We start from the raw sequence: 13,846 nt of genomic DNA on the forward strand, positions 1-13,846 counted from the left end.
ATGTATGCATTTGTTTCCTGTAGGTTAGAATACTGTAATGGTCGGCTCACTGGCCTCACAGAGAATAAACTTTGAAGCAGCTCTGCTTGTGTACAAGTCTCTCCATGTACTAGCAACTTGTATATTGCTGTTTTGTTGTAGTGCCATATGAACCATTTAGGACCGGCCTCCTGCTGTCGCCCAGATTCAGGACTAACACCGTTGCAGTTTGTAAGTCTGGAACAGTCTTCCTGAAGTGAAGTGTGAGACAGGCCTCTACTCTGACAATGTCACTAGACATATGACTGAAAGGAATGTATCTGCACTTATCTTTTAAATTAGTATTTATTTCAGACACAAAGGTGATCCATAATTGGAAAAAATATTCATTCTAGTCAATTATTGATTATTAAGTCTCTTAGCCCAGTGTTTTCTCTTAGCAGAAGTGTATCGGCATGAGCTCATTTGAGGGTTGGTCAGAGTCATTGTAATGACATTTTCAGCCACCTTCAGGTGCTGCATGAATTTGTGTGTCAAATGTCTTAGTGCCTCACAGGTGGGGAAGTGAGCTTCCACTAATTGTTGACTGGCACTTTGCCACCGGGGCACAATATAAGCCACTTTGAGAGAGGAGATGGGTACAGTGGAGTATATAAGTTCTGAACAAATAACACTTTAATAACACATACTAAACTGTCTTATTAACATGTTTGCCAGGGCATACTGTTGACAGGATTGCCTCTTGATGACGATAAATTACAGTCAAGTTCACATTTTCATCTTCTTTATTCCTTGCAATAATCATTTCACTCTTTGTGGAATAATACCTCATGTCAAATTACCTGCCATACCTAGAGTTAGAGAAGAATAACTCTAGCTCTAAAGATACAGCTTGTTTTGCACATATTTAGCTCTGTGGACAATATAATATAGTATAGGGTAAGTGAATCCCTCCTGGCCAGACACAATTACATATAATCGTTAAAATTGAAGTAAAATGGTTTATTCTTTAATCTTTTTAATGCATATGTTCCTGTTATGTAAAGCACTTTGATTTACTTTATGTATGAAATTGTGCTCTACAAATAAAACTTGCATTGCCTACTAAGAAACTATTTTTTCTGGCATTTTGAAGATAAATTCAACATTATAAAGCTATTTTGTTGTTCACTAACTTTGTGGGACTACTTTATGTAGGCTGCAGGTTGATACTAGATCTACTGCTCATGTCCAACCAGGAAGGAAAATTATTAACGTTACAAAAACTTTACAATGATTAGTAAAATCTCTAGTCTGTCAAGTAAATGAACAAAGACGGGCTCCTAACTGGTCATTTGCTTATGCACACTGCCACCTGATGGAGAATCATAGAGCAGAGAGTTTTAGAGGCTCATGATGTGTCAAATGGTCAGGCTCCATCCGAATTGGTTAAATTAAATAACTCTAGGAAGCTCCTTTCCTTATCGTTGAACCGGAGAATCAGTGAAGTCAGTAGGCAGTAAAGAAAGGAGCAATTGTGATTTTTTTTTTAGCATATGAAGGAGGTTCCCAATCTTCAACTGAAAATGTATATTCAGGAAAAAAATGAAAAATCAAAATACATAGTTTTCTCTTTTGTCCAAGTACGGTAATTTGTTAGAGGTCCCTAAAGACAACACAGAACATTTACCGACGCTTCAAATTCTATGCTTCGGCACAATCATGTAGAGCACTATTCAACTTTAATATATCTCTAATTTTGTTTTGTGCTTGAATGTTGAGCGCTTTTTGTTTTTGACCAAACCACAAAGGTAAAAAAAAACCTTTAATTTTGGAGGGCCACGGCTTCTGTGCCGGAGCTGCACAACACGCAACAACTGTAACAAGATTGTACAAAATATCCAACACTGGTTTAATCAGTTGTTAATGCAAATAATTGCGATTCTATTTTTGTGAGAAATAAATGCTTTACTAACGTGTCCAATAGTATAGAAAGATAATTAAACTGAAGACTAAACTAGTGCCAACCAGGTCTGGACCAGGACTAACCCAGTCAAAAATCATAACTGAACAAGGACTAACCAAAGTCTGAACTAGTGCTAATTCATTAAAAAAGGTTTGGAAGATGGGTTGTGGGCCAGATTAAATCACTTGAAGGGCCTGGCTATTTTGTTGGATAGCCCTGATGTGTCATCCGGGTGAGCAAATGTCAAATATTCAAACAACTTCCAAAGCCGTCTCATGCGCCAAAAACTCTGACACAGGCTTCACATGACCCTAGGAGAGTCTTGAGGCAGACTAACATTTTCTAAGACTTCAATTGTGATTAACTGCAGTAAGAACATAAATTTTATCCCCTTTGTTAAATCCAGGTATCTTCATTGGGAAATGTAACCAAGCAATATAAAAGGCATATTGCCTCATGAATAAACTTTAAACAAGTAGGTACCACCATTTCAGAGAGGTGGAAAAAGGCAATCGTTCAGCAGACGGGTCTGTTCAGGCCTCCCATAAATGTATTTTTAACGTGTTCATCGCCAACAAAACTTTCACTTTGCTTAAGTATGATAAATAAAAATGAGATTGTATCTGTACAAAGACTTTTATTTGAGCACACTTATGCCATGAACTCGTATGGGATTGGCTCCAACAGTTGGGGCTCATTCTTCTTGGTGCTGACAAAGTGAGCATCACGAGGAGGAGCAGGCTGGAGAACAGATGGAGAAATGATAATCAGTAGATATACATAGTACATTGAGACTTTCTTCATATGTAACACAAACCTGGCGCTTAAGCTCCACCCAGGTGCCCTTCTGTTTGGCTTCCATTTTCTTGGCCTCATTTGCTTTGACACGCTGGAGGAAACTGTCCCTGCTCTTTGAGTGTTTGACATGCTCAATACGAACATTAATCCTCTTGGCAAGGATTCTACCCCTGTAACAATCAGAAATTGTTAGATCAAGGTAAATTACATGACCAACAGTCCAGTTGTGTCTCCTCAAAATACCAAAAGGTCAAACATCGAGTTAGACCACAGGTTTTTAAGGAGTTATATTTTTCCCCAGATGAATGACCGCTGAGGACAAATGAATGTCCTGGAGGCAAAGTGAATCTGGGGTAAGACATTTCCCATAAAATGATTCATACAATGACATTTAGTAATACAAGGATTTTTCAAACTTATTAAAAATGTGTGTGCAGTCATGAAGCAAAAATAGCCCCTTTCTACAATATTCAACTAGTAATCAGTCACATTGCCTCTTTAAGAAAGCAAGATTAGTGCATTTGTAACAATTTCCAAAATTCCCTCTTTTAAAAAGGCTATTCCACATTAATGTTGAGCATGGTTAATTGGATTAAGTAGAGTTGGAGGCAAATTGTTATATTGTAATACACAAAACAAATTCACTGCCAAGATGAGCTACAGAACGCCAAAGGCTTAAAAAAAAAAAAAAAAAGGCATGTCATTACATACACTTCGGTATGAAGTTATGTTGCCTCATGGTTCAATTGTAACAACTTACTTGACTTGCTTATTGACAATGATGCCAACAGCATGTTGGGTTACATTGTAAACACGTCCCGTCTTGCCGTGGTAGCACTTGTGGGGCATGCCTTTCTGAACAGTTCCAGTGCCCTGTTTAAAAGAGCATATTATTAGAGCTCTAAAAGACCACCACAACCAAGAACTGAATCTTCAAAGAAATACGCATACCTTGATGTCTACAATGTCACCCTTCCTGTAGATGCGCATGTATGTGGACAGGGGAATAGGGCCTAGAGAAGACGAAGTGTGAGGCAGGGCTTGGCTTATTGAAGCTCACACAACAAAGTACTCACCATGCTTGCGGAATGGCCTGCTGAACATGTACCTGGTCCCCCTCCTCTTGCCTCTGGTGTTCGTCATTGTGCCTGATTACTGAAACAGAACAAAATACAGCAAGACAATTTGAAAGTTAAAAGTCAATCCAAAATGTTACATCAAATCCAAAATGAAATACAAGCCTCAACAATAACTTATGCAGTCACTCTCAGTTCGCCGGTGAAATATAGTGCATTTTATTTCATTCTTATGTCAATGGAGGAGAATCATCATAGAGTAGCTGCACTTTATGGTTATTATAGCTTAGAAGAAAACATGCTGTAACGCTTATGGCAGGGTAGCGTTGACACCATAGGAATAGGCTTATGGACTAAATCTTAAACGAAGTTAGAGATGAAATTTGAAAAATAAATGTAGCAAAACAACTGACAATGGTGAGGTCAATGCCAGTTATGTAGACCAATCAAGGATTAACAAATAGGTAACATTCTATGTCTTTACTGGCTACGGGCATACGAGGCCCACATGGGCAGCCACGCTGTGGACTCCGCGCATTTCACACGGCTTTATCCAAAATATTATGTAGGATTCTTTTAGTATTTGGGTCAAAGGTAGAAAGATAAAGGTATTTGTCACATATACATTAAAAAACTGGGTAAAAACACGCATAAAACAGTTAGATTTCGCCATTAAACACGGAGAGGATCTTACCCCCGGTATCTACAAGATGGCGGGTGCAGTGGAAAGAGAGAGCTGAGGACCCAAAACTCCGCCTTGAAAAACAGGCTGGGGCAGCTGCAACAGCGCCTGAACAAATACAATCAAACGTTCATTCAGCTCTACAAATGCCAGTCCAGTGTATTTAGGTAAATAAATCACACACACTGGACGCATTCTTGCCTCAAAATGTTGTCTTGAATTAAATTACAATAGCTATAGATGGAAAATAAAATCAACTCTAAATGAACAGACAACAAACTAATTTTCCAATCCACTTGTGATTCCAGTGTGAATAGAGTTGCCGTTCAATTTATGTAAGACATATATTTATGCATGATCAAAATACCTTGCTAACAGGTGGAAAAACGTTAAATATTTGGGTATTTTGCATGGATCTTTTGCTGCTGTCCGCCATGATGAGAGGTCAAAGGCTATTTCATCTCGGCCACTCGGGCATCAAAATGATTTCCCAGTTTCCCAGTTGAAATCATCGTGGGATTATAAATTAATAGATCCACGGAAATCAAGGCTCTATGGAAGGAATTATGAGATGAGGTGGCGTTCATGTGCAATTCCCCACACGTAAAGTGGTATTTGGCATAATTCCCATAGCACGTGAAGGCAGCATACGTGTTGAAGAATACAACATTTGTTAAATTGACGGTCGCCGTTTGTGGTTTAAAATTTAAGTGTTTATTAATTTTAGCTGAGGTAGATTTTCAAATTGTTCTAATGATAGTATCACAATACTTAAAAGTGCTTCAAGTTATAAACCAAAACGAACAGGGAAGTGAGTGTAATTAGTAGTTTCTTGCCTCTGAGGCCAGGCCCAGTTATAAACAGCACATCGACAGCTGCCCTCAAAGCAGCCCACAGTCACCGCGGCGTAGTGGAAGATGGCGTTAGCCGAATGGAAATCCTAATGACAGTCTCAAAATTAGCCTCTTTTTGTACCATGGTGAGTCTACTACCTTTTGACTTTTGCATCATTTAGTCCTTATACTTCAGGATTATGTAAAAAGCATGGCCTATTATTACTATTATTGCCTTGCAAAGAAATATTCCTTATGAAGTAACTATTAAGTGCTGCTCTCTATGCTAGCAGCAAGTCGTTTTCCGATACAACTAAAGCACGCCCCAGCTTCACCAGTCAGTTCAAATGTCACAATTAGTTTATTTATGTAGTTATTACTGCTTTATTACTATCCTGTCTGCTCAGTAATGTGATCTTACCAAGTATTTAACGAAGTGACAGCGCACCTGCTGCTAGCTGGCTAACATTGGGCATCTGGAGCTAATGCACTGTTGTAGTTAGCCTTCCAACAACTGGCCACATCTGGTTCATTTGCCCTCAAATAACGATGCAATTGGGAGGATTGTGAAACACAGTGTAATCTAGAGCATTTTATGTGCTTCTGCATTATAAAGATGTAAGTTTTTTTTTTTTTATCGCAGGCGATGACGACATAGTTTATCATTAGCTACGCAGTTGTGGACCCGCTCCAGGTGTAATTATTGGTTCACTTTGCACCAGACCCACTGATTTATCTGTTTTGTGAATAATTTGAATACTTGTGATACATTTGGACATTACAATTAAAAACTATTGTCTTCAAATTTAGAAAATGTGTTAATGCAATCTAGTACGATCATTGCTGCATTCTGATGCAACTTGATGAATAAAACGAGTGGCTTATGATTTGACTTGATGAGAGTTTTACTGTGATTATTATAGGGCGCCAATGCCTCTGCTCTGGAGAAAGAGATTGGATCTGAGCAGTTTCCGGTCAATGAGCACTACTTTGGGTTGGTCAATGTAAGTGATTCTGTCTTTATTAGTCATTTTGCATTTATTGCTATTTTTTACTACCTCTGTACTCTCTTTTAGTTTGGAAACACATGCTATTGCAACTCGGTACTGCAGGCGCTCTACTTCTGCCGGCCGTTTCGGGAGAAAATCTTGGCATACCGCAGCCAGCCTCGGCGTAAAGAGAACCTACTCACATGTCTGGCTGACTTGTTCCATAGTATTGCCAACCAAAAGAGGAAAGTGGGTGTTATACCACCCAAGAAGTTCATCACACGTCTACGCAAGGAAAATGGTGAATATGATAACAGAACACCTGATTAATTGTCATGAATTGAATTAAATGTATTATTATTTTTCAGAACTCTTTGACAACTACATGCAGCAAGACGCACATGAGTTTCTGAACTACCTACTAAACACCATCGCCGATCTGCTTCAAGAAGAAAGGAAACAAGAGAAGACCAATGGCCGCCTTGCCAACGGCACATTGGACTCCCAGAATAACAACAGCAATGCTTCACCAGCTCCTACCTGGGTCCATGAGATCTTCCAAGGCACTCTGACCAATGAGACGCGTTGCCTCACCTGTGAAACTGTAGGTTTTTTGATTTGGTAAATTCAACAATAATCTATGCACATAAAATTCAACATGTCAAATAAGATTGGTTTTCTATTTAGATAAGTAGTAAAGATGAGGACTTTCTGGACCTTTCGGTTGATGTTGAACAGAATACCTCCATCACACACTGCCTCAGGTTAGATATTCAACAAAATGCCTAGTATGTTTATGTAGTATTTTTGTCATAGGTTCACGCTGTTTCCTTTGACATATTCCAGAGGTTTTAGTAACACAGAGACACTGTGCAGTGAGTACAAATACTACTGTGAAGAATGTAGGAGCAAGCAGGAGGCACACAAGAGGTCAGTATTAAGTTGTGGCATAACTAATCTATTGATGTTAATGTGAAAACATTACCACCAGTGAACAGTTGATCTTCCCTTAGACCCAGTGCTCTACTTTGTTTGTTTTTCTCCTTTGTCATGATTGTTCTCATGCTGTTTAGGCAGATGGAATAGATATGACTACTTATACTGGACATCATTATATTTCTGTAAATAAGATTAAGCTATACTGTGCAACATTCATTCAACAAAAACATCTTCATAGAAACAAGCAGCTGGTACAAGCGGGCCACCAGAAAAGTTGCGGGGTTCTTGTTTTTTAAAACCTTTTATAGAAAACTTAATATAAAAATAATTACACAATAATAAAATAAGGTATTTATTCTGTACAGGATAACTCTCTCAGTATTGAAAGTTTTTTCACAGATACATATATTATTCTGTTCCAAAGAGTTGGTAGTCAGGTTTTACTTCTCTGCTGCCTGTTCTACCTCTGATTTTGATATGATATATGAAACATGTACATTATATTATAGAAGCATTATCCAAACCTGAGATTTGATTATACTTTGTTATGCTCTTCCAACACTGCTCTACTGCTCTGTTCATATTGCTTGTTGTAATGACACTTTTTAAGTTCCTGAATGTGCCCGTTGTCAACCATAATTGAGTTGAACTAATTTGTGATCACAGAATGCGAGTAAAGAAGTTGCCCATGATCCTGGCTCTGCATCTGAAGCGCTTTAAGTACATGGAGCAGCTACAACGATACACAAAACTGTCCTATCGTGTAGTCTTCCCTTTGGAGCTGCGTCTCTTCAACACCTCTGGAGATGCCACCAATCCTGAGCGGCTCTACGACCTAGTGGCTGTAGTGGTCCACTGTGGAAGGTGTGTTATTTCAAATACCCTACAATACTGTATACCTGTTTGTTGTTTACAGTAGACATAAAATACTGCCACATCATGGTATAATGTTATCCTAGACATTGATTGTTGACAGTGACAATAATTTAATATAATCAGAGGTGAAATGTTATCGTGTTTGTTGCCATCTCAAGGTTGTGGGTTTGTGTCCTGACTATTAACTATTGCCTAAGGTTTCCCCATTTCATGCTACAGACAGATTATCTTGAGGGGGGAAAATGAATACACAATGTGTTGCAACCCTGTTATATTCAATTCATATTATATACACATTCAATGTATTTTTGTAACTCTCAAAATCACAACGGCAGTTGTCTCGAGAGGCTACAGCGGAAGTTGTATTTGTATATGTATTGCAGGAACGGAAAAAAGGATGATCATTATTTCTGTAATAATAATAAAATAATACTTATGCACCCATAGTGCTACAAGTGATGACGATGATGATGATGAATTAGTGAAATGCACTTGATTGTTTTTACCTCTAGCCTTTTTGGTAACAAAGAAAAAGTAATTGACTGAGGATATGAATTTTATGGTCACAATTATGGGACCAGCCCAGGCCTGAAGCCTAAAAAAAAATGGGACAACTTGGACAAGTGAGATCATAGTGTCCAGGCACACTCCAGGCAACTCCAAACACAGGAAATGTTTTACCAGACGCTACAAATGTTGCACCAACACGCAGTTCTATGAGTGTGAGCACAGACCATTTACAGGTATGATGGGTGCCACCACTCTACCAGGTGAGGTCCACACAGATATGCCACAACAGCTCTTGGATCGTAAAGGTGTTCCTAGTTTACAGAAAAGACTGAAGATGCTTTCTTCTTCTGCTGTTTTGAGGCACATTGGCACAACGTAAAACGGGTGTCCAAACTCTTTTCCTCTTTTTCCACAATTGAAACATTCAAAGCGGAGGAATGCAGACCAATGTGCAATACAGATGGGTGCAATAAACATGGCTCTGAGTGTACCGTTTTTTTATTAAAGATTAGAACATCTATTTTAAGTATATTTTACATATATACATGTATGTCTTTATTAATGTTTTGTTGTGAATGGATTGCACATAACAGTACTGTTTGTCTTTGCAGTGGACCAAATCGGGGTCACTACATTGCAATTGTAAAAAGTCATGACTTCTGGTTGCTATTTGATGATGACATTGTGGAGGTAAGTGATTATTAATCTCTACATGCGCCAAATTCTTTTTCACATACTTTCTTATGTGTTTTGTGTTTTTTTTGTAGAAAATTGATGCACAGGCAATAGAAGAATTCTACGGCTTGACGTCTGAAATCTCCAAGAACTCTGAGTCTGGATACATCCTCTTCTACCAGTCCAGAGATTAAATGTTGCGTGTTTCCCAGTAGGCAAGGTCTAATTCCTCTTTGCCTAGGGCAAAGGACCCTGCACCACCGCAGGTACCGCTCCTAAAGCTGTATTTTTAACCTGTGCTTTAGGCCCTCAGCGCTGCCGCTCAGCTGTGGAAGTGTCCCCCTGAACAGCTGTCCCTTCTGGTTCAGTCTTCATCCTGTATCTCTGGACGCTTTCTGCTACAGGGAAAAGACATTGTTGAATGAAAACTGTGTCAAGATTGTTCATTGTTTAAACGGACGTTGAGGAGGGTTGTACAGATGCAAGTTGGTCAAATGAGTGACATACTCATTTGGGATGAATGGTTATTTAATAATTCATATGATGTAATATTGGCCTGGTGTTTTCACCCCACACTGTTATACTGCACTGGCATTTACTGGGACTGGATCAGGTTTATGATCATGGATGTATCAAGGTGGGATGGGATACTGTCTCCTCTCTAGGGCACAGCAGGTGGGTTGTGTCTTTCTACAGTGTACAGAATGGTATTTGTATAAATATTACAAGAAGATATTATTCTCATTGGAAAATGTTAGACATTAAGAAGATGTATTAACACTATGGTGCACTTTTGATACCGTTTTGTAGGTGTTGGCAAATTAAATGTGAGGGTTTGCTTGAAAAGGCCTGTTGTTAACCGATCATTTTCTGTTTTAAAGAAAAAGAAATAAAACCTTAAACAAGTCTCTTGGGTGTGCTCCTTTCAGTGTCAGCCAGGTGCCCTCTGATGACTCATAGGCGCTCACTAGCGCCCAGCAGAGGTGATACTTTGAGGATCTACTTTCCCTACAACAAGCTATTTTAATCTATTTACACCCAAAACTAAAGTGTTTAATGATCGACATGATGCACACCAACGCATTTACGTGCACAGGGCGCGGATTTAAAGAGGAGCTGGAGTCAGGGAGGAGGGGGCCCACTTCATGCTGCTGTTAATAGCACAGACAGGACCAGAATAGAAGGGCGTCGCAGGAGGAGAGTACTCACTGCATCCAGTATATTGTAATCTTAAATTTTACTCCAGTTTGGTAAATCATCAATAGGGCAATAATAAATAACCTAGCCACTGTGCAAAACTTGCAAGCGTTTAGGGGATGGTGGTAAATGCCTCCTCACAAAAGCCACACTATTAAAATTAAAATCCAAACTTCCGTCTCGCGTGAATGTGTCCTTGACATGACAGGACTAGACAGGCTTTGTAAAGAGTTCAACCTGTCTGGCCTATTTGGGACTCCTCCTTCGTATCGACCCTCTTTCCTCAGCCTCCTGTCCCCTCCTCACAGCGCCTGCTCTCTGCACAGTCGCAATCTACAGCGCGCACTTATGCGGACAGCCTTTCATTCTTCCTGCTCAGCATCTCCATCCTCTCTGGGCTGCGCCCCCGTCGCTGGCGCTGCGTTGCCCACATCCACACCATGGACATAAGCAGCCATTCTTCCATCTAAACCGAAGGCCCACCTCGCTGTCAAGGTAAGTGTCGGGCTGGTCATCTTTTGCGTGAGCATCTCTAGTTTGATGACCACACAAAGCACGAGCAGTTTTGGTTCATGTGAAGCGTTTTTTTATGCATCTGATATAACTAAAGGCCATAAGGACAGCGCGACGGGACGATAGACGAATCCCGGTTGATTGCAGTAGCAGTCAATATGAACAGTGCAGTACTTGACAGTACGAGAATTATGACCGACATCTGGCCCACCAGAATGTGCTTCGAGCTGATTTGGGTTAGATTTAAACTCCAACGCACCGGTAGTGATGATCTTTACCTTCTACAAAGAGTTCATAGCCTGGAGTGCCCCTTGATGATACCCCCTTTTCTGTATTTTACTTTGACTAATTATCCAGGCCACATGCAGCACATTAAACATAACCCTAAATGTTTATATATTGTGTAACACTGTCTTCCAGTGGCGCTTGGATGGCAGCATGGGGGACTTGCACAACCGCGGCCCCCTGCTAGGCCCACAGATACATGTCTTAATACTGAAATGAATTGTCCAAGCTCTCTAGGTTTGTAACTATTTGTAAATAAAAAAAAACTGAACAGTTCTTTTGTTTTTCAGACAGGGCCACAATGAGTGAAGAGTCATCTGTCTCCCCCAGTTGGCTCGGCCAGGACTCAACCACATGGGCCAGTGGAGGTGGAGCACTGGACAACAGCACAGGTCTGGACATATTTCCTCAGGAGGACATCTACGCCCCCAGCCAGCTGCCTCTGCTGGTCAACCCCTGGGACATTGTGCTGTGCTCCTCTGGGACTCTGATTGCCTGTGAGAATGCGCTGGTGGTACTGGTCATATGGCAAAATCCGGCACTGCGGGCCCCCATGTTCCTGCTGATAGGCAGCTTAGCACTGGCTGACCTTTTGGCTGGTCTGGGGCTGGTGCTTCACTTTACATGTGCCTACTTGCTCCGCTCTGACTCAGCCCAGCTTCTCACCGTGGGGCTGGTGGTGGCCTCCTTCTCCGCATCGGTTTTCAGCCTGTTGGCCATCACTATTGACCGTTACCTGTCCCTGTACTATGCCCTGACCTACAATTCAGAGCGGACAGCAGCGTTTACCTACACCATGCTGGTACTGCTGTGGGGCATGTCCCTGTGTCTGGGGCTGCTGCCGGTCACAGGGGTCAACTGTTTGGCAGAGGAAGCCTCCTGCAGTGTGGTGCGCCCGCTCACCAAGAACAACATTGCTGTACTTTCTGTGTCGTTTCTGCTACTCTTTGGCCTTATGCTGCAGCTCTATGTCCAGATTTGTAAAATAGTGATGCGCCACGCTCACCAGATTGCCCTCCAACATCACTTTCTAGCTGCCACACCTCACTATGTCACCACGCGGAAGGGTGTGTCTACACTCGCCATCATCCTGGGGACCTTTGCTGCCTGTTGGATGCCATTTACTGTCTACTCTCTGATTGCTGACTACACCTACCCTCCCCTCTACACCTATGCGACACTGGTGCCTGCCACATACAACTCTGTCATCAACCCCGTCATCTACGCTTTCAGGAACCAGGAGATCCAGAAGGCCCTGTGGCTGGTGTGCTGTGGATGTGTGCCCAGCAGTGTTGCCCACAGAGCAAGGACCCCAAGTGACGTGTGAGCCCGGAGCAGAGTGTTCTGAGTGAGGCACCCTGCACCAGCTGTGCTCTTCACCTGAGGGTCCCAGAGCAGCAGCAGGACAGCAGGGGGGGAGGATCGTGTGGCCAGGGCTGTAGCAACACTTCTGACTAGAGGGGTGCCACTGGTTGATGCAGTTGTATTCATTATCAAACGCCCTGCTGCGAGGATGGTATTGTGTTCTTTGTTCCACACATCACAGGGCACCGTGTCCTCCCCAGTGGTAGCCCCTTCCTCAGTTGCCCCCTTTCGTTTACTCTGTGCCACGCCCTTTTCCCTCGAGTCTGCAGAGAGGGCCTCACATGTTACAGGCAGCAGATGTACAGAAAGCCTGCATATTTAACAACACCGAGGCCTGCGGTTGACACGTGTTGTATTTTCAAATGTTTGTTTCGTAATGCAGCAGCACGTGCGTGAAAGCGGTCTAGATGAGAAAGCAGAGCAGTAGGGCTGAAATGTCCACGGAAGAGAGAGCTGTGCAGAAAGCCCGTCTGGAGCAGCATCCAGTGGCTCTTCTGCTGCACTCCGAACGTGCATCGAAAGCTAAACGGCCGCGGAGGGCTATAAATAGCCGCGGCGCGCTCCGATCCGCGCCCTGCGTCCTCCACAGATGCCGAGAAAGACATGAAGATGCTCTTTCTCCTCGGCTCTTCCCGCGCATCTTTAATCGTTTTCATCTAGCTGTTCAGACAAAGCCCGAGAGAATACTGTCCGTGTCAAAACGAGGTCCAATCAGACGCCACTGTTTCCAAATAACGGTTAACGTTACCAGAGTACATGCCGGATATTGTGTGATTTGCATGCAAGCGTTTTTCTTCAGATCCCCTGCTATACTTCAGGCAGTGTCATCTTGACGTTTTATTGTCACAACTAATTGTATTGAGCTTCAGAACTATACTTAAGACTTGGTGTACCTCACATGAATTCCAATGAAAGAGCTAAATCATCACTCAAGTGAAATTAAATGCATTGTATTGTAGTTCAGAGATGTGCTGCACCAGCTGCTCTGCTCTGTATGGTTTGTTCATTCATACAGATCAGCAATAACACGCTTGTGTGTGATCAGTGAAGCAATACTCAAGACAGCAATAACATCTCTGTCCCACCCAGACTTCTTCCTGCTGAGGTGGGCAAGAAAGACATGTTGCTTGAAAAGTACAATTAAGACCATTGCCCAAAAAGTGGAATTAAGACCTTAGGTGAAA

The 13,846-nt window shown here is 41.7% G+C and overlaps 3 protein-coding genes across 4 annotated transcripts; 2 read left to right on the top strand and 1 right to left on the bottom strand.

Moving 5' to 3' along the window:
* Nucleotides 1–2,541: 2,541 nt before the first annotated feature.
* Nucleotides 2,542–4,588, bottom strand: rpl21 (ribosomal protein L21). Its single transcript, XM_072450818.1, has 6 exons — nucleotides 4,493–4,588; nucleotides 3,799–3,877; nucleotides 3,674–3,735; nucleotides 3,483–3,595; nucleotides 2,742–2,892; nucleotides 2,542–2,665 (listed from the first exon to the last, which is right to left on the bottom strand). The coding sequence occupies exons 2-6, from the start codon at nucleotides 3,863–3,865 to the stop codon at nucleotides 2,576–2,578; spliced, it is 483 nt and encodes a 160-aa protein (XP_072306919.1). The 5' UTR covers nucleotides 3,866–3,877; nucleotides 4,493–4,588; the 3' UTR covers nucleotides 2,542–2,575.
* Nucleotides 4,589–5,304: 716 nt separating this feature from the next.
* On the top strand, nucleotides 5,305–10,209 carry usp12a (ubiquitin specific peptidase 12a). 2 transcript variants are annotated; one of them, XM_072450819.1, is made up of 10 exons: nucleotides 5,305–5,459; nucleotides 6,237–6,317; nucleotides 6,390–6,603; nucleotides 6,671–6,906; nucleotides 6,990–7,066; nucleotides 7,149–7,232; nucleotides 7,908–8,105; nucleotides 9,239–9,317; nucleotides 9,395–9,522; nucleotides 9,608–10,209. In XM_072450819.1, the coding sequence occupies exons 1-9, from the start codon at nucleotides 5,412–5,414 to the stop codon at nucleotides 9,494–9,496; spliced, it is 1,119 nt and encodes a 372-aa protein (XP_072306920.1). In that variant the 5' UTR covers nucleotides 5,305–5,411; the 3' UTR covers nucleotides 9,497–9,522; nucleotides 9,608–10,209. The 2 variants fall into 2 exon arrangements, with proteins under 2 accessions (XP_072306920.1, XP_072306921.1); XM_072450820.1 differs by having other exon boundaries at nucleotides 5,306–5,459; nucleotides 9,395–10,209.
* A 588-nt stretch (nucleotides 10,210–10,797) lies between these two features.
* On the top strand, nucleotides 10,798–13,021 carry gpr12 (G protein-coupled receptor 12). The gene is made up of 2 exons (XM_072450821.1): nucleotides 10,798–10,994; nucleotides 11,588–13,021. The coding sequence occupies exon 2, from the start codon at nucleotides 11,599–11,601 to the stop codon at nucleotides 12,622–12,624; it is 1,026 nt and encodes a 341-aa protein (XP_072306922.1). The 5' UTR covers nucleotides 10,798–10,994; nucleotides 11,588–11,598; the 3' UTR covers nucleotides 12,625–13,021.
* Nucleotides 13,022–13,846: the final 825 nt, after the last annotated feature.

Source organism: Eucyclogobius newberryi, unplaced genomic scaffold, assembly GCF_026437365.1.
Source record: "Eucyclogobius newberryi isolate DKJ021-1_F unplaced genomic scaffold, fEucNew1.0.hap1 SCAF_18, whole genome shotgun sequence".
Classification (NCBI taxonomy): domain Eukaryota; kingdom Metazoa; phylum Chordata; class Actinopteri; order Gobiiformes; family Gobiidae; genus Eucyclogobius; species Eucyclogobius newberryi.

Bases quoted from the DNA above. Each gene is read 5' to 3' on its own strand.
- rpl21 (XM_072450818.1), bottom strand. From the start codon at position 3,865: ATGACGAACACCAGAGGCAAGAGGAGGGGGACCAGGTACATGTTCAGC. The intron at 3,736-3,798 runs GTGAGTACTTTG...CGTCTTCTCTAG, and splicing joins CAGGCCATTCCGCAAGCATG to GCCCTATTCCCCTGTCCACA. The intron at 2,893-3,482 runs GTAAGTTGTTAC...TGATTGTTACAG, and splicing joins ATTGTCAATAAGCAAGTCAA to GGGTAGAATCCTTGCCAAGA.
- usp12a (XM_072450819.1), top strand. From the start codon at position 5,412: ATGGAAATCCTAATGACAGTCTCAAAATTAGCCTCTTTTTGTACCATG. The intron at 6,907-6,989 runs GTAGGTTTTTTG...TTTTCTATTTAG, and splicing joins GTTGCCTCACCTGTGAAACT to ATAAGTAGTAAAGATGAGGA. The intron at 7,233-7,907 runs GTCAGTATTAAG...TTGTGATCACAG, and splicing joins AAGCAGGAGGCACACAAGAG to AATGCGAGTAAAGAAGTTGC.
- gpr12 (XM_072450821.1), top strand. From the start codon at position 11,599: ATGAGTGAAGAGTCATCTGTCTCCCCCAGTTGGCTCGGCCAGGACTCA.